Consider the following 23,424-nt stretch of genomic DNA (forward strand, 5'->3'; position numbering starts at 1 on the left):
AAAGATCTAGTTTGGTGACACAATCGCTGCGGGAAATGGCCTTGTACAGTGGCCTGCAGCTTGGCAGCCGTCTTCCCTTGGTGTCACACCATCTACCATTCCCTCCACCTGCCAATATCAGAGTCAGCTTGTATACATGTAATCAGAAATATGCCACTTTTAGAAACGTGGATATGAAACCCACAATGCCAACACTTTCCTCTAGCCCCCGAACTGCAGCATCACTTTACACGTCAACCTTTGTCTCAGAATAATAATCTAAAACACAGCAACATGGAAACATATTTACATACTATAACATATTATTTCTCTTAGGTTCAGTGACAGTTTTCCAATCAAAGTACAGAATCAGAGCTGTTGGATGAAACAGGTGCAAATATAAACACACATTCTCGAACTGTTGGTTTTTCTCTATGAACTTGTGCATTATTTATAACCTGAGACTGTCACACTGAAAGTCTTATCACAGTGTAGCTTTACTTTGAGTTATGTATATTATAGAGGTGCATTTGTACAGCAGTTACACATAAGCAACAACAACATTATTTCATGTTGCAAGCTTGATTTATGCGGCTCCTGTCACCTGCAGTGAAAATAGGCATAAAATGCATAAAATGACACAGTGCTTCAGTAATAGCTTCATTTTTAGCAGCTTGATTTTTCAACATTTTTCTTACTAAAGTTAGATTGATGTTGGCTTGGTGTCCACAGAGCCACCAATAACAGCTTTATGAGATAAAGGTGAATGTGCCACACCAAAATAAGAGCACTTTTTGAGTTTCTGTGCACAATTAGCCTTGTCTATTTACATAAATACATAAAAATATCACACAGTTCGTAAACATGAGGAGCAGAAACTGTGTGATGTCTCGGTCCTTCCCCCCTTTTCCCTTTATAACACATGAAGGTCCTTTACAGAGTTAATGGATGGTCCCTGGCTTGGTGGGACGGTGCTGCTTTGGTTCAGCTGCTCCCGAGTGGGTGGAGCAGGGCTGCGCCGCTGGCTGTCCAGACCCAAATGTGTGCTGATCTGCGACGACCGAAGGCTCCTCGTTTGGCCCAGTGCTCGCACCTCATACAGCTCCACTGAGGTTTTCTTGTACCTGCAGAGAACAGATGGTTATTATATTCACCTCTGAATTCGAGACAAAATATGATGAAACATTTTAAGAGGAGAGACCATAGCAAACAAAAGTCATAGGATACACCAGAAAAAATGGAAGAATTTACACTCTAAAGGAGGAAAATATGTGTAATAATGCACATATAATTCAATATTTACCAACAGTTCTTGCTTGTAGATGTTCTTTAGAAGTAGAAATTGTGGGGATTTCATTTATATATCGAGTAATATTAGCAAATAAGCAACATGTAATATTTGCTGAGTAGGATACTATTAACAGATAGCAACTCACATTTTCAGCAGTAGAGAAGACAGAACCACTGAAACAGACGAAGCAGCCATCGCAGCAGAGCCCATCCAGGGTTGGAGCACCAGGCCAACAGGCATGAACACACCTACAACCAGCAGAGGGGAGGGATGCATGGGCAACACTGATTTCAAACAATATATAGCCTACTGAACAAATGGGCAATCAAAGTCTAAAAAGTCTAAGCTTTATTGTCATTTGTGTGTCTGCAAGTCATGTTGTTTGCAATCTGATTTTGCCCTTAACAGTCTTGCTTGGCTTTGCTGCTGCCCACAAGGTGCCAGTATAAATAAATGGTGGTATTTCATGTCAGTTTCTTTTGTTTTCATTATCAGCATCCTTTGATGGTTCAATATAACTGTCTTCTTTTGCATTTTCCGCAACCAATTTGATTCACAGAGTAGTTATCAGGCCAGTAATGTCACCTCTTCACTTTTCTGGGAATGTTGGATTTTTAACCAAAGCTGTATTAAAGCTGATCCCTTTTAGTGAGTCATCTTTAAATGTGACTTTTAGGCAAATTAAGAGAAAAATATATTCCTACGGTAGAATTAGAGGTGCAGTCAGAGATTATAATCCAATATCTCTTTACAATCCACAAAAAAGGTGTTCATACAAAGCCCTGGCTTTGTGAATGAAAAACAAAGTTGCTTGCACTGAGCTGAACAACAATGTTCTACATTCTCTGAACTCTCATGCAGAGGACAGGAGAAAGGCTAAGGCTGGGTCTCAGTACTCAATACCTTGTAGGTACCTTTTAATCCTTTTTGTACCTATACCTTGAATGTTTTGTTTTTTGACTTGACGTGACATGTGATTTGCCCACTACTGCAGAAGCTACATCCCATACTGTTCACAAACGTTCAAAAGTATGGCGGCATTTTATGCAACTGGATGATTCTATTCACATGATGAGTATTAAATGAAGTAGAAAACAAGAATTACTGCTTCGTGGTTGTATACTTCCACAAACTAGTCAAGTTGTAGTTACGGTTTATTGTCATGTCTGTGAAAACATGGATGCTTCACTCACATCTTCCCCCTGGCAGCACAGAAGATCTATAAAATCAGCGCAGTTTTAAGGTGGACACCAAAGATTAGTGTTGACAATTCAGTATCTGACCAAAGGTTTCCCTTTCTGTTCCTGGGATATGACGTTCCAAAAAGTGTTCAATGCAGAACATTATGATGTCACAGTGAAGCTGAAGTTGAACTTTGACCTTTTGGATATATAATGTCATCACTTAGACAGTTTTGTCATAATTAGCGTATGAATTCTTGAGTAATGGCCAAAAACATGTATTGTGAGGTCACAGTGACCTTGACCTTTAACCTTCGACCACCAAATTCTAATCAATTCATTCTTGAGTCTCAGTGAATGTTTGCACAAAATTTTGAGGAGACTCCCTCAAGTTGTTCTTGAGATATCACATTCACAAGAATGAGACAGACAAGGACATAGTGACCTTGATCTTTGACCTTTAACCACCAAAATATATTCACTTCATTGTTGATTTCAAGTGGACGTTTGTGCCAAATTTAAAGAAATTCACCCAAGGTGTTCTTGAGATATCACTTTCACGAGAATGTTACGGACAGACGAACAACCCAAAAACATAATGCCTCTGGCCACGGCTTTCGCTGGCATGGAGGTATAAAAAGGTATCAAATGAAATACTGTACTGGTATCACTTTAATGTTATTGGTATTGTAATTTTTTAATGATACCCAGCCCTAGCAAAGGTCACGGATGTATTAATAGAAAGGCAGTGTAAAAAATTTTTTGTAAAAAAGTACTTGCTGTCATAATTTGACAGAAGACTGCTGGTGTAATATCATTTTTCACCTGCAGCAATGGGTATTCCTAGAAGGTTATAGATGAGGGCAAAGACAAAGTTGGTCCGTATCCTCCGCACCGTCTTCTTCGACAGCTCAATACTGGCCACCACATCCAGCAGGTCGTTCTGCAGAGAGTAAAAACCTTCACTTTAAAGACGTCATGCTAACTTCACACAGACTGTCAGTCACAGGGTGTCACCTACTCGAATGAGGACGATGTCAGCCGCCTCAATAGCCACGTCGGTGCCCGTGCCGATGGCAATGCCAACGTCGGCCCGAGCCAGGGCGGGCGAGTCATTGACGCCGTCCCCCACCATTGCCACTCGCTTGCCTTGTTCCTGAAGCTCTTGCACTTTTGCCACCTTATGTGAAGGCAACACCTCTGCAAACAACTTTCTGATCCCCACCTGAGCTCAAACAAAAATTAATTTCATTTTATCTCATATAACTCTGCTGCCTTTTTAAAGACTCCTTTATAAATGTTTATTTACCTGTGCAGCTATGGCTTTAGCTGTGCGCCTGTTATCTCCCGTTATCATAACCACGTCAATGCCCATGCTGTTGAGCGTATGCACTGCTAATGCTGCCTCTGCTTTCACCGTGTCTGCAATGGCTAACATGGCACACAGCACACCTACAGAGAACACACACACAACATGAGGTGAATGATAAGAGATAAAAGTAAATGTCAGTGTTGCTGTTTTTTTTTTAAGGTTTTATCCTCACCATCTATAGCCACCAGGATAGCAGTCTGCCCTTTTGTCTCGTGGCTGGACATGGCGGCATCAACGTCTGCTCCGATGTGATGACCGTTCCTCCTCATCCACTCTCTGTTCCCAATCAGGACAGAGTACGATAAAGGCTCACCTGCTGACAGCAAAGAAATACTGGAAAAATCAAACTGAATGTCTATGAGTGAGGACAAGGTGATGGCAGATAGAGCTGTTTTGTGTCTTCTTCAGGTGTAAATTAAAGGGTTAAGTTAAAGTTCAATATTTCCCAACCTGGACCCTATTTTTCCATGTTTTTACGCCTAAGTGACTAATACCCAAACCCACCAGACTCCATTTAAAAAAAAACCAGTTATTTAAGCATGTATAGAGTAAGCATGTTTTCACATCTAATTGGGTAAAGTAAAAGTTTATTTCAACCAAACCAGAGTTGGTGATTGTTGGAACAGCAGTAAGGCGAACCAACAATACTTTTGTGAGTTTTATTTTATTTCTATTGAGTTTGAATGAATTTTGTTTTACGATGATAAAATTTCTATTTATTTAAAGGATAACTTTGGTATTTTTCAACCTGGGCCCTATTTCCCCATGTGTATGTGTGCGTATGATTCATAGGTACAACTCGTTCTAAAATTGGTTCAGTATTGAGGGAGGCAGATGCAGCCAGCAGCCGCGAAACGAGCTAAAACGGTAACGAGGGCAAATGCGTCCCGTATAAGTTTGCGCATTAAAAGTGCTTTTTTTCGCCACTGACCGGTTCAGATCGCCAGTGCTATCTCTGTAAATAGCATACCAAGCGTTTCCCTGACCCTTCACTTCCTCTGGGCTGTGACGTCATCTCGCGAGAGCTTTGCTTGTCGCCGGAAGAAAACAGAGGAGCCATGCTGAGCGCCGCTCAGAGTGGCGCTGGTTGTCCCAGAGTACAGTTGAGAGTTTTACTGCATCGATTGAAAACAATGGTTCGTGTTTGTGCTTATCGGAATTTCAAGAACAGGATGTCGCGCAACACCCCGTAGAGCTTTCATAGGCTGCCTTTGTCAGACGGTGAGATGCTGAAGTTGTGGCTAGTTGTGCTACAAATGGATGCTAGCACTCCTGTCCAGACACTGCACTTTGCAGACCATCGGGTCTGCAGTGTTCACTTCTCCCAAGATGACTACTGCCAGCCGAAGAAGAGAAGACATCCAATCCTGAAACACCTCTTCCTCAAGAAAACGGCTGTCCCACGAGTAGAGAGAGCTACAGACACAGTGGAGGTAATGTTATATAAACAATGTTCGAAACCCTTAGTATGCTATTTACAGAGATAGCACTGGCGATCTGAACCGGTCAGTGGCGAAAAAAGCACTTTTAATGCGCAAACTTATACGGGACGCATTTGCCCCCGTTACCGTTTTAGCTCGTTTCGCGGCTGCCAGCTGCATCCGCCTCCCTCAATACTGAACCAATTTTAGAACGAGTTGTACCTATGAATCATACGCACACATACACATGGGGAAATAGGGCCCAGGTTGAAAAATACCGAAGTTATCCTTTAAATTGAGTCTGGTGGAATAGGCCAGGGGTCACCAACTACCAGAAGAGCCATTTTTGGTCCACAAAAAAGAAAGAAAATTAAATCTGCCTGGAGCCGAAAAATATATTTGAGCCTTATGTTAAAGGTGACACAGCCTTAGTAAGTCTGAATCAGCTTATCAACATTACTAACAGGTCAAATCATTAATATGTTTTACTATAAGGTGGCTACTTTGTAATAAGGTATTTATGAATATTTGGTACTTTGTAGCGTTGGCGGTGAAAGTGAACAAATCTGTCTATGCACTATTAAGTTCATTATTTTTCTCCAGGACTTTTCCTTTCTGGATTTGGAATCCATAGCTAGCTTCGCTAAAACCCAGTTCAGAGCAAAGACTGGCAACAAGAAGAGTTCAAACAGGCAGCTATTTGCAATGCACCGATCGGCAACGTTCTAAAACGTTTTAAAACGTTCTGTTGAAACAGGGGACGTGCTTTATGTTCTAAAACCAGCCGCTGGTGATTTGACCAGCTGAGTTGCAGGTGACACCATAGGCCGGCTTGAGTCACTGCAACTTTTCTGTGTAACCTTCTGAAACGGTTTTGTCTCATCTGGAATCTGAGGTCTGAACTGGGCTAAAGGATACTCAAGATGAGCCATCGCTCTTGTTGTTCGGCAAAGTTTAGAGAAAAGGCGCCTGGGGGATCTGATGGGTTAGTTTTGGTTCCAAAGGTACCATGATGAAAGTGGCTACAGGGGCTATAGTTCCTGAATGGGAACCTTGGCCAGTAAATGTTAAACACTGGCCAGTATTGGGATGGAACCCGGCATTTTTAACACCACGCTCTAACCTTCTTAGCTAACCAGCCTACTTGCTGTGGTGGTTTAGTTTAGGCTTATAAAAAGGGGAATTGTGCCCACACCTGGGATAGGTGATGGCAATTTTAGGGCTGTTTCTGATTAAAGAAAAAGGATATTACTCTTTAACTAAAAGGTCTATCTCTGTAGGGATCCTTTCCATAATGCTGTCAGACACAAAAACAAACTCTTTCAGTGGGCGTAAATTGACAATGCACAATTGCCCCAGGTGGTTACATTGCATTTCATTCACGCTGCCAGCTGCAACACTCTCACACAGAACTGGCTCAATTTCAAAAAATGTTGTTCCCATTATCAATTACACAAAAAAAAGGAAAACAGGGTCAAGGCTGAAATACATCTAACCTACACTTTAAGGATAATAAAGGTATATTTATTTTAGAACATAACGTGGTTAACAAGAACTTGGTTTATCTTATTGTTTCCTTTCATAAGAGCTTTGTTACCAATACATCTTGGCTATGGTCACATTACAGGGACTGAGTTGTGAGCCAGCACACATAGCTCCTAAATGGAAACAATGCCCAGTATGGAAATTCTAAATACTGACCAGTATGGGGTTTGAACCCATGACCTTGGTATTATTAGCACCATGCTCTAAACATCTGAGCTTACAGGCCTGGTTGTTCTGTTGGTTTAGGCTGATAAAAAGAGGGATGTTGACTACAACAACAACAACAACAAATGAATACCTTACATAATGTATTTGTTTAAAGGCAGATGATTGTCTAGAGCCAGACAGCTCAGGCGACATTCAAATAAAGGGGAAAGTAGTTAAATTAATGCCACGAATCTGAGCTGGAATACAATGAAAGCAGTCATTTAAACATCAGGAGGTAGATGTATAATTCTGCGTGTAATCCCAGAAAAGCCATCACCTGCAGGCGTGGCCTCGGCAGCAGACAGCAGGCTGCTTTCGTCAGTGGTGGCTCCTGCCAGCAGGAAATGCTCGTCGTTCTGCTGCTGCAGCAGATGTTCCACGTTGGAAACCCGGCAGCTGATCCCACACCCGGGCACTGCCTGGAAGTCCTGGCAGTAACCCAGCAAGTCACAGCCCAGCTCCTGTTAACATGCAAACACACAGTTGCTTCACTGAGCATAAAAACACAAACTTGTGGTTTTTAAGGAGACTTTGAAACACACATGCACACACACAGAAGCATCCCTCTTACCTCTTTGCAGTGTTTGGCAACTGCCGTGCCCAGGGGGTGCTCGCTGCTGGCCTCCGCTGTACCAACAACCGCCAGGATCTTCCTCAGAGGCATGCGGGCCATTTCCCACAATACCAACACGCGGGTGACCTGCGGTACTCCATTTGTGATTGTACCCGTCTTATCAAACATCACCACGCTGATCTGAGGAAGCAGAAACACCAATCATGATTCCATCATCTATTTAATGTTTTCTTTTTGATCATCTTTGTGTGGTAAGTAGATTTTCGATGGTGTGATGGCAGTAACAATGAATGTTACTTATTCACCTGTTATCCATCAGAAATGTTCACCATCATGTGTATTTTTGTGAAGTCATTGATGTGTGCAGTCCGCCCAGAATGATAAAAGGTTTGTTTGAAGCAAAGCTAAAGTAAAAATCCAGTGTTTCCACGGCCTGTGCCGCTCTCACGGGAGTATGTTGGATTTAAACGTTGTTTTTGCCCCCAGGCAGTCATTTTATCATTCTGTGCAGATCATGAAAATACCTTTGAAGACCCGTGACCTGCAGCTGGATTACAGGTAAAATAAATAAATAATCCTCTGACTTTTTTCCCCCCCTGAAGGAAGTAATTTTGGGAGTGCTGAGGTCAGGAACGAGGGGAAAAGTCACCAAAACCTAAAGACGTCTTCCTCTTTGGGTCTTTGGGAAAATGTGCACAGGAAATGTCATGTAAAGACTACGAGGTGTTGAAGTAACAAAATTAAATGATAAAAAAGGAGGTGATGAAAATGCATGTGAGTTAAGAAATAGAGGATGGATGGATGTTAAAGGAAAATAAGTGATAAATCATCAAGTGATTTGATTAATTTAAAGCTGATTTCATCATCAACAGTTATGATTTCTTAGAGTCTCATTCCCAACTTGAAATTGCCATTTATTTTTTAATAAAGTGGCCTTAAGGGTGGAAGTGACAAAAAATACTGAAAATTAGACATTAGCCTCCACAAAGCAGTCAAGTTGCACTTAGAGTTTACATCTATGTCTGTGAAAACATGGACACCCAAGATAAGTGTCACCAATTCAGTATCTGACCAAAGTGTCTCCCCTTCTTTTCCTGATAAATGATGTCAAGTCATAGCCTATAAAGTGTTTTTGCAGAACATTATGATGTCACAGTGAAGTTGACCTTTGATCTTTTGGATATAAAATGTCATATACTTTGACCTTCGACCACCAGATTTTAATCAGTTCATTCTGAACTCCGAGTGGACACTCAGTGGTCAAATTTGAGCTCAAGGTGTTCTTGAGGCATCACTTTCACGAGGATAAGTGGGTGCAAGGTCACAGTGGCCTTGACCTTTGACCACCAAAATCCATTAGTTTATCATCGAGTGCAAGTGGATTTTTGTGCCAAATTTGAAGAAATTCCCTCTTTGCTTTTCTTGAGATATTGCGTTCACAAGAATGGGATGGATGGACAAACCAGGAAACATAATGCCTCCAGTCACAGCTTTTGCCGGTACGGAGGCATAAAAATGGAAGTGATGAAAATGCTTAAGAATTAATAGTGTAAGTAATAAAAAGAATGTGAATTGAAAAATAGAGCTATAAATTATCAAGTAATTTCATTAATTTGTCTACCATTTATCATTCACAACACCCAACTGACATAATTTACATTGACAATTTTTGTTACCTCTGCCCAAAAGCATTTATCACTCTATTTTTCATTTCACATGTATTTTTCATCACCTCCACATTTATCAGTTAATTTTTGTTACACCCACCCCTCATAAAAATATAGCCACAAGCCACAATAGATGGAGGTGTTACAGTGTCAAAAAAAGAAAAAAAAAGCCTGTAGTGCTTTTTATCAATCTTTATTTTTTTGGTGAGTTACCATTGCATGCTTCCTTCTGTGCAGTGATACAGTTGGGGGGTGTAGTTTGGTAGAAAGAAACACATGAAACTGTTGACAACAAGGTCTGTGGATTATCTTGAGTAACCAGGTCATGAATTCTGGAATGAGAAATTGCTGTCGAGTTTTTCAAGGGTATTTTTGGCCAAGTATTAGTGCGATTACTGGTTTATCTCAGCGCTATTTCCCAGTGCCCAGTGGGTAACTGAAATGCCAAATTGGCCAGTATAGGGAACGAACCTATGACCTTGGTGTTATTAGCACCACACTCTAAGCAGCTGAGCTAAGCGGCCTACTTGTTTTGCTCCTCTATACGGTTAGCAGCTGTAGTTCGGTAGACAGACAATAGCTCCTATACGATACTGCTCAGAACGAGGTCTGTGGATTATCTTGCGTAACTGGGTCATGATTTCTGGAAAGAGACATTAATGTTGAGTTTCTCAAATTTATTTTTTTGGAGCTTTGAGCACCAAGCAGAGTGCCACCTATAGTTCCATTATATTGGAGAGAAGGCATACATCTCCACTGGAGAGAAGGCCAATATCTCCAAGACTTGGCAACTCACATCAAAACAATCTAAACTGATAAATAGTACTACAGGTAAGAGGTAACTACGTGCAAGGACTACAATTTTATGCTTATTATATGAAGAGCTACAAATAATTGTCCTCCCTACTTTTCTATGATTGTGATGTGGATTAGATGAAGGCTGGGAACATTTTTGTACTCTTTGTTGTATTAAAGTAATAATAAAAACTAACAATAAATTTAATAACATACAAGTATCAAAATGCTAATAACAGCAGAAGCAGGATGTAAAGACCTTGTGTGCCATCTCCAGCGGCTCGCCTCCTTTAATGAGGATCCCGTTCTGAGCTCCGACTCCTGTGCCCACCATTACAGCTGTCGGGGTTGCCAGCCCCAGAGAGCAGGGGCAGGCAATGGACAGAACTGTGATGGATGCCTGGAAGGCAAAGCGGACGATGACCTCCGCCTTGGAGATGTTTTGGTTGTAACCCTGAGAGGAAGAGAAAGAGTTATTGCAGTGATATCATGAATGCTTTCTTTTAAATCTCTCTGAAAGCAGCTGTTGTTTGCATATCAAAACATTTGTGACACACCTACCGGGAAATTCTCCTTCACAATGTCAAAGTTGACAAACCCAACTGCCAGCCAGGCCACCAGCGTCAGCACAGAGACAATGACTATGAAGGGCACAAAGTAACCGCTGAGCCTGTCTGCAAACTGCTGGATGGGCGCCTGAACAAACACAAGAGAGAAGAGAGGAAATATTTCTATTGCATCTTTGCTCTTCATGCTCATTTCTGTTTCTGACTTTGTGTGTTATTTTATACCTGTCTTACTCTATTACAGCTTGTTTTGCTTTCTATTCTCTTGGCTCTTTAAATACTGTTTTTGGGTGTATTTAAATGTTCTTTTATAATGTGTTTTCTTGCACTTTATCTCAATGTTTTTGATGTTTTATGTACAGCACTTTAAACTGCCTTGGTGCTGAAATGTCCTATACAAGTCCTATATAAATAAACTTGTCTTTTAGTGTTTCTGTTAATAATGAAAATATAAACAAAGGTGCATCTCTGTACATGTATTTGGATAACGCTAAATCCATCTTCACTAATTATGTACCCAGCTGGCACACGAACCAACCTTCAAAGTTTAAAAGTGGTTGAAATTATGTCAGTTGCTGTTTCAACATTAAAGCCACAGTGTGTAGGAATTTCTCCCATCTAACGTTGAAATCATATATTGCATTCAAATAGATGGCACACTCTAGAGCCTCACTGTTTCAAACATGTATTGCAACAACTGTAGCCGCTGTGTACCAAAAAGCTATGATAACACTGATGAAACCATGTCATCCGATACTACATGGAGTATTCATTCAGGCTCCTACACAGACACGCGACGCGAGTTGACAAACCCCCTCCTCACCATGCTGGCTGTGTTTACAACGTAGGACTGTTGGGGCAGATGTAAATTGAAACAAACCAATCACGTCTTGTCCTTTGACAACTGACAAGTGGCTCAACCTCACACACCACATCCCTCTCCTCGCATTACTGCGCCGCTAACAGCTGTTAGTGGCCAGCGGCACTACTGCCGCAAAACAAAGTTCCACTCTTTGAGCATAATGCAGGATCATGTATTATGCAGCATCACGGGAGACGGATTCCTTGTCGCCAAGAAAGTGCAAAAGGGAATCAAAAAGGCAGCGTGACCGGCAAATTAAAAAAACAAGGGTCAGCATTGGGGTTGCCTTTCCCAGGTGGAGAGAGCTGCTGAAGGAGAAAGGTAATACAATCACAGGCCAGCGCTAACAGCGGCTAACAGTGGCTAACAGCGGCTAACAGCTAACAGCGGCGCAGTGATGTGAGGAGAGGGATGAGGCTGTTAGCAACTGGCCGCTTACAGCGGCTAACAGCCAACAGCGGCGCTGGCCTGTGATTGCATTACCATTCTCCTTCAGCAGCTCTCTCTACCTGGGAAAGGCTACCCCGATGTGGGCCTTCGTTTTTTGAATTCGCCGGTCACACTGCCTTTTCTATTCCCTTTTGCGCTTTCTTGGCGACAAGGATTCCGTCTCCCATGATGCTGCATATGCATGATCCTGCATTATGCTCAAAGAGTGGGACTTTGTTTCAAATTTGCCAGGGTAGTAGCGAAGCGCCTCTGCTCCTCTCCCTCGGCTCCTCAGTCATACAGTGCTGGCCTGGCTCTCAACGAAAACGCCGAAGGTGGGGCTGTATGTCCTTTGCTGGCGGGTGTATTCTCAAGATGGCGAAACATAATGGAACCCCACAGACGACTTACCCGCACAATGTACAAACAAATCTGAAATCCTCCTTTTATGAGAATAAGTCAGATTATTGGTAGAGGTAATAGTACACCAATGATGACATATTTATGAATGCAGACATCAATTTTTGCCAATAAACAACTGCAAATGTTACACAATGTCCCTTTAAAACAATATTTAATTCTGATGGTCATAAAAAAAATTAACAAAATTCTCATTAATCAACATTGAAATTTGAGAAAGATCTGTTTCAACATTAAAACAATTTTGAAACAACATGTAAAGCTTATAAAACAATATTGCGAAATCAATGTTAATTCATGTCTCAAAATCAAAACATAATTCAACAGTGATTCAACCATGGTGTATGACGTTGATTTAACAGTGAATAAGAGAGAAGTATAACCAAAATATAATTTAAAAAAAAGTATTAGGATGAGAAAACATCACCTTGTACCACAGCAAAGATTGATTTTTTCTTAAATCTTCTTTTTATTATAAAAAATGAATTAGGGGCGTCGGTGGCTTAGTGGTAGAGCAGGCGCCCCATGTACAAGGCTGTTGCCACAGTGGCCCGGGTTCGAATCCAGCCTGTGGCCCTTTGCTGCATGTCATTCCCCCTTCTCTCTCTCTCTCTCCCCCTTTCACGCTTACCTGTCCTGTCCATTAAAGGCAAAATATCTTTAAAAATGAATTAATTGTCCTCATTTTTCTCTTTCCAGGACACTCATTTTTTAGAAAATCTGAAACAGCATGTTGAATTTTAAAGGGATAGATCAGATCTTTTGAAGTGGGGTTGTATGAGGTGCTTTTCCATAGTCAGTATAATACCTACAGTAGATAGCAATCAGAGCACTCAGAGTTTGGAGAAGGCAGGAGTACCTGAAGCTGAGCAATGCACTGATGTGGTCAGGGACAGCAGCAAAATGTATTAAGCCAAGTGAACAAATCAGTATCATCTTAGGTGTATGCTGTGTTTAGAATATTTTCACCACTTTACTTTGCAGTCAGACAGACCTTTCCAATGGGGAACTGAAGCTGTTATATCGATCTCTTCAACCTCAGACTCCATTAACAAAAATTGCAATTTTAGCTTGCTGCACACAGGAGCTGCAGGTCTTCCACTGCCTCAATCAGTAAGTTTGTCTGTGTTAGTGTGTGACTTTTAGTGAATCTGTTTGTCACACATTGACAACTGATCGAAGCAGCAATAGAAGATGGTTTTGAAGAGACCAATATAACAGCTTCAGTCCCCCCATTAAAAATCACCCTCTGACAACAAGGTGAAAATATTCTACATATAGCATACATTTAAACTGATATTGATTTTTTTAAATGGCAAAACAATTTTTTGCTGCTGCCCAAACTGGGGGCATGTCCACTGACGCCTACTGTGGGTAATACACTGACTATGGACAGGTACCTTATACCAGAGTCCTGCACCGGGCTTGGTACCCGATGGGTAACCCACAAAAGGCTGTGTAACAGGTAAAAAATAAATAAAAATACATGCATATATAAAAAATGTAAAATGTACACTGCAAAAATGTACTACATGCAGGTGTTTTTTATTTTTCAAAATAAAACAAAGTAAAAAGATGTGCAGTATATGTGTAATGTTTTGACATTTAAATCACCATTATCAAGCCACAGTTCCTTTTATTTTGAAAGTCAGTGACACAAGTTGAAACTTTGGCCCTGTTGTTACATTTGTCACCGACGTATGGGACTCCACTGATGAAACTTTGCAGCCTGAGGATGAGGTGGCAGCCTACATCGAGTTTAAGACACTCAAGGAGGATCCTTTTGAGGATTTGTGGTGGTGGAAGAAGCATGCTAGAATGTTTCCTAACCTGGCAGTGATTGAATGTTTTCACCATCTCAGCATCGAGCACAGCCAGTGAAAGACACTGTTCCTCCGCTGGATTTGTAATTAAAAAACAGAGAACCCAGGTTAATGCAAGTGACTGTAGCCTGTGTGTGTTTATTCACAGGTGTGGGCGGGTTAGAGTTGCCACCCGTCCCGTTTTTCCCAGAATTGTTCTCTTTTTTCATCAGCTGTCCCGGGAAAAAAAAAATCTCTCCCGGGACACAATTTGTCCCGTTTTTTGGGGAAAATGCAGCAGCAGCAGGCCAAGGAGTCCATCCAGAATGACGCATAGTGTGTCCAAATTCACACCTGTTCTTCTCTATGGTTTTTCTCCACAACTGTGCGTCATAGCGAGAAACCACGCATATCACGTGAAACAGCGGAATCGTAGCTTTCCGAATGTTTTCACAGCGAAAAAAAAATGATAAAGTTACACTAAAATGATGTATAACAGAGCTTTCATACAGCTTTGCACACACATTACTGCTGGATGGATTACTCGCGAATACAGCATCGCACAGAAATGCCACACGTATCACATGAAAGCGCAGGAGCAGAGCTTTCCAGTGATACCACACACATCATTGTGCTGTCATCCCATCACGCTATAAATACAGATTAATTGTCTACCAAATAAAATCCTGACAAATTTCTTTACAATCCATTATACAGATCTTGTTATCAGTCACTTCATATAGTGAGGAATATCGTATCTTACCACGTCTCAGACTTGCGTGTGTTTCTCCCTGTCTATCCACATTTGTAGTCCGGCTTTCAAGATGCAAATATCTCCATATTGTCCAGTTGACACTCCATCAAACTTTGTATGACAAGACCAGCCACTTCACCTTTGCGCACCCAGACAACTGAGGCCTAATTATGCATGCATGACAGGGCCATAGTCATCGTATACATTGATAAAACACATTTTTGACTTGTGAATGAGTCAATGGAATTTCTTGCAATAATGAAAAAATACTGTCAATCATGTCCGCCTGGCACAAACCACATGTTTTGGACAGCTGTGAAGTGACAGAATGTCCCACCATCATGGTTCTTATATTACCAGATTCCAGAGAGTCTCCCCTTTTCGTATATGGCAGAATATGTCAACTTCCAACTTGCTATGCTGAGATACATGTAAAAATGTAAGAATTTAGTAACACAGATTTGTTTTTTTCATTGATATAAAAATTAATATAAAATACAGGCACATAGAAGGACATGGAATGATGGCAAATCTGGTCTCCTATGTCCGAATTTCATGTTCATTGGTCAGTCTGAACTGGTAATAATGGCCGAGCCCTCCGCCTCAAACATTTGGTCGAGTGTCCCTTTTTTTCACACATCCAAGGTGGCAACCCTAGGGCGGGTGTGACTTTGACTTAGACATAATGATAGGTAACAGGTCGGTTCTGGGACTGAACTTTACAGGCGGGTGCAAGTTTTCAAAAACAAACCTGTGCAGGACTCCGCCTCATACATCCCTACTTAAAGTATTCCTTTAAGAACTGGCAGATTTTTTTTCTTGTTTAATAACAAAACAGGTTTGAATGGTAACACATTTGATATTAAAGGACAAACGTGACCTTTTTTTTTTCTTTTTGCAGTTCAAGCAGCATACTGTGTTTTCATTTGTGAAAACATCAACTCAGAAAGAAAAGAAGGAACCCCGCACACTGACCATCGCTTTTTTTTAATAAAGCTATAAATGAGAGGATCAAGCTCAAACTGCCTCTTACCTTCGAGGTCTGGGCCTCTTCCACCAGTTTAACTATTTGAGACAGAGTTGTGTCTGCACCGACGTGAGTGGCCTCCACCAGGAGGGCACCGTGAGCGTTGATAGAGCCGGCAATCACCAAACTGCCCACCTTCTTACTGACAGGCATCGGCTCACCTGATGGAAGCAGAAAGGCAGACCAAAAAAGATGTTACCAAAGAAACTTCACCAATTATACAAATGGTTAATTCATAAAGTCCTTCTGCAAACAGAATGAACAAAGCTCTTGAAATATTTTTTCTGTGATTGTTTTATCAAAACTTAATTTTAAGGCTGTAAAATTGGGTTTTATGTCCTTAATGGTTTGGAGGTATATGGTGCCAGCTAATGAATCCATTAAAAACACTACCAAATGCTAAGTATAACTATTCTAAATTGAAATCAAGCAGGATTGTTGCAAACTTACAAACATAAAAACAGCCAAAAACAAACTTGACTGATCCCTGAATTTAACTGCCTTGTTTCAGTCAGAGCTCACATTTATGGGCACAATTGTGAATCGGCTGCAGTGTTTGCTGCTTGTGCTGAACAACAGCCACCAGGAAGCTGATGTTAACACTCTTCTCAAAGGCTAATAGTTTGCAGAAATGCTTTGCTTTTACAATAATTAACTTGTTAGCTTCTGTACAAGAAATTCTTGAATTAATTCCCAAAAACTACAGTGTATCAAAGATGTGGCTGAATTTTGATTTCACATGTGTGGGGGGTGGGTACAGTTAGTACAGCTACAGAGCCTCAAAAGGGATTTAGTTTTCCAGATACTCCTACCCAAGGTAGAACAGAACACAATATATTTTAGAGCAAAACACATCACACTAGACTTTTCTCTTACAGTTTACATCCATGTCTGTGAAAACATGGATGCTTCCCAAGATTAGTGTTACCAATTCAGTATCTGACCAAATGTCTCCCCTTCTGTTATAGATATGATATTGAATACTGGCCAGAAAAGTGTTTTATGCGGAACATTATGATGTCACAGTGAAGCTGTCCTTTGGCCTTTTGGATGTAAAATGTCATCACTTCATTATTTTATCCTATGAGACATTTGTGTGAAGTTTTGTCATAATTGGTGTATGAATTCTTGAGTTATGGTCAAAAACATATTTTGTGAGGTCACAATGACCTTGACCTTTGACCACAAAAATTCAAATCAGTTTATTCTTCAGTCCAAGTGGATGTGTGTGTCTCAGTTAGAGAAATTCCCTTAGAGCAGGATTTACACTTCTGTGTCGAATCAACGACATAGAGGCTACACTGTAACCTACACCGTAGCCTACGCCGTAGTCTATGCCATAGCCTGACGCGCCTCCCAGAAATGTAACTACACGTTGTGATGACAAATGAAGCTTTATTTACTTTTATTTTACAGATAGAAACAATAAATTGTGAAGACAGTAAAGCCTCCACAGAATTAGCATTTTAAGTCTTATGTAGGATTTATCCTGGCTTCATATGAGAAGAGGTAATCTCTGCTAGTTGCTAGGCTAATTTAAACAATGGCAAATTTAATAGGCTTGTGCTAATAACATTAGCATTTTATATCTGTTTGGAAAATGTGTTTAGTATAAGACAATTGTTTTGTCAGTGAACCTTGTGACTTGTAATGGAGCCAAATTTTGTAACGTTACCTTTTTTAAATGTTGCTGTTGTCCCTGGTTTCATATGAGTTTAGGAAAAGTCTGCTAGCTGCTGCACTAATTCATACAATGTAAAATTCCATAGGTTGGTACTAAAAACATTAGCATGTTTAATGTGTGTTTAATGTGTGCTTTGAATCAACTAAACTTTACAGCAGTTCACAGAAACCCAGCCACCGACTACTGTTTTGAAAGTGTAACTGCACAGTGACACAGACACACCACTGCACAAGTATAAATGCTCACAGCGACGTAGGCCATAAATGTACTGTTTATGTCTCTTTTATACTTTTATACTATAAACTAAAAATGTAACTCCATTAAACCCCATGGAGCTTCAGATTTTAAAATATATCTCCTCTAATAATGTTTAAACCAGACACTTTAAGACCCACCAAGATCCACTATAATACTGTCAACCACTTTTAAAGACCAGTAAAATAGAAATAAAAAATTAATGAAAAATACAAAACTAATAAATCTGGGTCCAATAGTGTGGGGGACATGTCCCCTGTGTCCCCCCATAAATTATGTCCCTGCTTCAAACAGCCAGCAATCTGGAAGCATTAATTCATGTCGTCCATAACCAGCTGTCAGCGGGATATACATTCACCACACTTCCTCCTACCTGTGATCAAGGACTCGTCTGCCATGGAGCTTCCCTCAATCACTTTCCCATCAACGGGGAACTTTCCTCCTGGAACAACTTTCACGATGTCGCCTCGCTGCACTAGCTCCACCACCACCTGCTCCTCACTGAAGTACACAAATGTACATACACTTACAAATCCAGCATATTAATCTGTAAACTGCTCAGAGTATCGTGTGTGTCTCACCTGATGATGGAGTGGTCAGGTCCCAAAGTGACCACAGTGGCATCAGTGGCTTGAAGTGACATTAATTTGGCCAAAGCCTCTGAGGTCTTACTCTAAAAATGCAGAAACAACAAACACATTTTAAACAAGGTCCGGGCTCATGTTTATGGATTATTTTAAAGGTGCAGTGTGTCGTATTTAGACCTTTAATAATAGATTACAAACATGTAACATAAGTTTAATCACTGGAAACAAAGAACAGTGTCATCTATATTTAGTGACCCACTTTATAACAAACAACATGAAGAGGGAGCTGTTCTTCTCAAGCCTGTGTAAGATGGCAGAGAAAGGGCTTGTGGGAAATGTGGTTCAATAATACCACTGGCAAGACATAGAAGATCAACAGCTATGTTGTCCATGATCTCATTTGTTTCTGGTGATTAGTCCAAGGTGTTAAAATAAATGAATGGAGTTTCAAAATGAAACACATTGCACCTTTAATTTAGCAACATACTCCAATGTAGCAGTCTTATCACTAACAAATTTATGAATGTGAAAAAGACAACTTTTAAAGTTTCAAGCAGCAACAAAATGACACTTCATTGACACTGCAAACCATGAATACATTTGTATGTTTTATGTTTTGTTTTTACAGCGGCAATTTAGGCTCCAAACTTGGGTGTTTTGTAACGACCTATCTTTTTCTGATGGCATTTTAAGCTCCAAACGTGGGTGTTTTGAAGCGACCCATCAGTGTTTTTCCAGTGGATTTTTAGGCTGAAAACATGGAGATTTTGTAGCAATCTGTCTGCATTTTTCTGGTGGCATTTCAGGCTCCAAATGTGGGAGTTTCATAGCGACATGTCTATGATTTTTCCAGTGGATTTTTAGGCTCCAAACATGAGTGTTTTGTGGCGACTTTTCTGTGTTTTTCCAGCTGCATTTTTAGGCTCCAAACATGGGGATTCTGTAGCAGTCTGTGTTTTTTCAGCAGCTTTTTAGGTTTGAAACAGGTGTTTTGCAGCAACCTGTTTGCGTTTTTCGGTGGCATTTTGGGCTCCAAACATGGGTGTTTTGTTTAGCAACTCTTCTGTGTTTTTTTGGGCATCTTTATAGGCTCCGAACAGGTGATTTGCTGATTTTGCCCCCAAAACGGGGTATTCTAAGTCAAAACATGATCTTTTCCAACTTTTACTTAAACCTAACCATATGTTTCCATATGTATCCACCATACAATAACGTGCAACATATCCATGGTTTGCAGAAATGTATAATGTCAGCTTTGTTTTTGGCAACTGGGGTGAGAACTCCAAAACAAGTCTCATGTTTTTTTTATACTTTTGCAACATGCTCCAGCCATCGACCCAGCGCAATGAACACAAACAGCATAGGTGGAGTGTCAAAAAAGGTGACAGGGCTCTGGCTGGCTCGCTCCGCCATGGCTACAATGAGCACCACGCAGGAGTAGATGTAGGCAATAGAGGTGGCCAATGTAATCAGCACGTCCATGTTGGCTGTGCAGTGTTTTAATGAGCGGTATGCCTGGATGTAGAAGTATCGGCCTCCAAAGATCTAAGGGAAAGAAAAACAGATAATGTTTGAATTAAAACCACAATCTCAGGACAAAATCTCTGTGATGAATGTCCCTGCTGCTAAAGGCCAAGCAAAGAAAGAATGGGTGGTATTTTCATTCATAAGAGTCCTTGCCAGGTTATGAACCCCAGGTTGGTGAGACAGTCTGCTGCCAAGAGCTCTAAGGCATGTTTTGAAAATATAAATTTACTAAGTTGTAGGATCACAAGACACAAGACCCTTCAGAGGTAAGAAAAAAGAAAGCTCTAAATGAACTCTCTGCATTTATCCTACACTTGCATTTCCATGTACAGCTCACCTAAATATTAAGAAGATACTATGAAGGTCCCAGTACCAGATAATATTGTGCACCCTTACCTGCACAGGTGTACAGAGCAGGAAGAAGGCCAAGTTGAGGAGGGAGAGGCCAGGCAGTATGTTCTGCTCCTCAGGCATGGAGCCTCCGTGTTCCTGGTGCTGACTGTCCATCACCATCATGTAAATCATGAGACCCATGACAGGTAGGCCGAAAACAAGGCTGAGCAGAAAGGAGTTCTTCCACCTACAAAGAAGTTATTTCATTCTCAATAATTAATATTTATTTTTTAAAACATATTAGTTATCTTATATTTAGTGGCATATATATATATATATATATATATATATATATATATATATATATATATATGTACAGTACAGGCCAAAAGTTCGGACACACCTTCTCATTCAATGCATTTTCTTTATTTTCATGACTATTTACATTGTAGATTCTCACTGAAGGCATCAAAACTATGAATGAACACGTGGAGTTATGTACTTAACAAAAAAAGGTGAAATAACTGAAAACATGTTTTATATTCTAGTTTCTTCAAAATAGCCACCCTTTGCTCTGATTACTGCTTTGCACACTCTTGGCATTCTCTCCATGAGCTTCAAGAGGTAGTCACCTGAAATGGTTTCCACTTCACAGGTGTGCCTTATCAGGGTTAATTAGTGGAATTTCTTGCTTTATCAATGGGGTTGGGACCATCAGTTGTGTTGTGCAGAAGTCAGGTTAATACACAGCCGACAGCCCTGTTGGACAACTGTTAAAATTCATATTATGGCAAGAACCAATCAGCTAACTAAAGAAAAACGAGTGGCCATCATTACTTTAAGAAATGAAGGTCAGTCAGTCCGGAAAATTGCAAAAACTTTAAATGTGTCCCCAAGTGGAGTCGCAAAAACCATCAAGCGCTACAACAAAACTGGCACACATGAGGACCGACCCAGGAAAGGAAGACCAAGAGTCACCTCTGCTTCTGAGGATAAGTTCATCCGAGTCACCAGCCTCAGAAATCGCAAGTTAACAGCAGCTCAGATCAGAGACCAGATGAATGCCACACAGAGTTCTAGCAGCAGACCCATCTCTAGAACAACTGTTAAGAGGAGACTGCGCCAATCAGGCCTTCATGGTCAAATAGCTGCTAGGAAACCACTGCTAAGGAGAGGCAACAAGCAGAAGAGATTTGTTTGGGCCAAGAAACACAAGGAATGGACATTAGACCAGTGGAAATCTGTGCTTTGGTCTGATGAGTCCAAATTTGAGATCTTTGGTTCCAACCGCCGTGTCTTTGTGAGACGCAGAAAAGGTGAACGGATGGATTCCACATGCCTGGTTCCCACTGTGAAGCATGGAGGAGGAGGTGTGATGGTGTGGGGGTGTTTAGCTGGTGACACTGTTGGGGATTTATTCAAAATTGAAGGCACACTGAACCAGCATGGCTACCACAGCATCCTGCAGCGACATGCCATCCCATCCGGTTTGCGTTTAGTTGGACGATCATTTATTTTTCAACAGGACAATGACCCCAAACACACCTCCAGGCTGTGTAAGGGCTATTTGACCAAGAAGGAGAGTGATGGAGTGCTGCGGCAGATGACCTGGCCTCCACAGTCACCGGACCTGAACCCAATCAAGATGGTTTGGGGTGAGCTGGACCGCAGAGTGAAGGCAAAGGGGCCAACAAGTGCTAAACACCTCTGGGAACTCCTTCAAGACTGTTGGAAAACCATTTCAGGTGACTACCTCTTGAAGCTCATCGAGAGAATGCCAAGAGTGTGCAAAGCAGTAATCAGAGCAAAGGGTGGCTATTTTGAAGAAACTAGAATATAAAACATGTTTTCAGTTATTTCACCTTTTTTTGTTAAGTACATAACTCCACATGTGTTCATTCATAGTTTTGATGCCTTCAGTGAGAATCTACAATGTAAATAGTCATGAAAATAAAGAAAACGCATTGAATGAGAAGGCGTGTCCAAACTTTTGGCCTGTACTGTATATATACATGTTTTTTAAAAACATATTAAAAAAACATATCACTATTTGGTATATATATTTATATAGCTCCAACAAAGTCAAGTGTAGCCCCAGTGGCCTAATGGATAAGGCACTGGCCTCCTAAGCCAGGGATTGTGGGTTCAAGTCCCATCTGGGGTGAGTTTCAGTTTAGTAGCCCAAGAGGAAGTGTGCTGGGCCAATAACTCAGATTAACATGGCTAAACCAGGCTGTTCGTATAAAAGAAGCACCTGAAAAACCTCAAAAAAAGGAAAACAATGTTTGTGTAATAATAGGCTCATTAGGGACGAACTGCGCCTCGCCTGGAAAGTAGACGAGACCAGGCGGCTGCAGCAGGAGGCAGTGACAAAAAGCTGCGGCCAAGTCAGACAGTTTCCAGCAGCCTTCAGTCTGTACAGGAAGTCACAGAAACACTCACATCCTGTCTGGAATGATGTCAATTTATAAAAATATTGTCAGACTTATATATGTGTAAATTTGTTCTCAGTCTTCAATTGTTTTAATTATGATAGATTGATTTATTAAAATGCTTTACAGGTGATCTGTAATTTATGTTAATGGTTCACCCTCTATTTTACATGAATTCTCATGTAAATCAGCATTACATTAGTTTGCTGCTGCGGAACAGACCTGTCCCCTCAACTACACAGGCTAAATAAACAGTGTTTGACTATAGGTTAATATTTTCAGAGGAAAAAAATACAAGACAACAGCTTTCATTACAGATCAGTCAGATATAATCAGGGCTTCACATCTGTACAGATGTTATTATAAGAATCCTCACATCCCACTGACCACAAGTCTCTGTGCTGCTAAACAGGCTTGGTTAATAATTAAAACAGTCTATGTTAATATACAGTAGACTCTGTAGAGCTTATGATGAATATATTTAGTCTCTGATGACTAAACTTCACCATCAGTCACACAACATGTTTTCTGTTCACAGAATAAACCTTCAAATCAGACAAATAAAATTTAAATCTCTGAAATTCACCAAAAATTGAAAGTTCATCTAAAACGTCATCTTGTTGAGTCGACATCTAAACCAATCAGCTGTTAGATCAGCTGAGTGCCAGTCAGCGCAATCGGTGGAAAGCAAGCAACTGCAGCGCCTGGCTCTAA

At 40.8% G+C, this 23,424-nt stretch overlaps 1 protein-coding gene and 1 non-coding gene across 3 annotated transcripts in view; one reads left to right on the forward strand and one right to left on the reverse strand.

Moving 5' to 3' along the window:
- Positions 1-458: 458 nt before the first annotated feature.
- atp7b (ATPase copper transporting beta) overlaps positions 459-23,424 on the reverse strand; it is a 51,931-nt gene continuing 28,965 nt past the window's right edge. The window contains exons 7-21 of one of the 2 annotated variants that reach the window (XM_033616066.2): positions 20,342-20,525; positions 19,730-19,963; positions 18,413-18,504; positions 18,205-18,332; positions 15,899-16,053; positions 10,594-10,728; positions 10,292-10,486; positions 7,568-7,750; positions 7,274-7,457; positions 3,996-4,136; positions 3,761-3,903; positions 3,473-3,676; positions 3,277-3,394; positions 1,416-1,518; positions 459-1,103 (exon numbers count right to left, since the gene is read on the reverse strand). In XM_033616066.2, the coding sequence (XP_033471957.2) occupies positions 893-1,103; positions 1,416-1,518; positions 3,277-3,394; positions 3,473-3,676; positions 3,761-3,903; positions 3,996-4,136; positions 7,274-7,457; positions 7,568-7,750; positions 10,292-10,486; positions 10,594-10,728; positions 15,899-16,053; positions 18,205-18,332; positions 18,413-18,504; positions 19,730-19,963; positions 20,342-20,525 (2,410 nt within the window). In that variant the 3' untranslated portion in view covers positions 459-892. Of the gene's footprint in view, positions 1,104-1,415; positions 1,519-3,276; positions 3,395-3,472; positions 3,677-3,760; positions 3,904-3,995; positions 4,140-7,273; positions 7,458-7,567; positions 7,751-10,291; positions 10,487-10,593; positions 10,729-15,898; positions 16,054-18,204; positions 18,333-18,412; positions 18,505-19,729; positions 19,964-20,341; positions 20,526-23,424 lie in introns of both variants that reach the window. The other variant, XM_078165575.1, reaches the window with a different exon arrangement.
- Positions 22,370-22,442, forward strand: trnar-ccu (transfer RNA arginine (anticodon CCU)). Its single transcript has one exon. It is a non-coding gene; the product is annotated as a tRNA-Arg (tRNA).

Source organism: Epinephelus lanceolatus, chromosome 24, assembly GCF_041903045.1.
Source record: "Epinephelus lanceolatus isolate andai-2023 chromosome 24, ASM4190304v1, whole genome shotgun sequence".
In the NCBI taxonomy this organism is placed as follows: Eukaryota; Metazoa; Chordata; class Actinopteri; order Perciformes; family Serranidae; genus Epinephelus; species Epinephelus lanceolatus.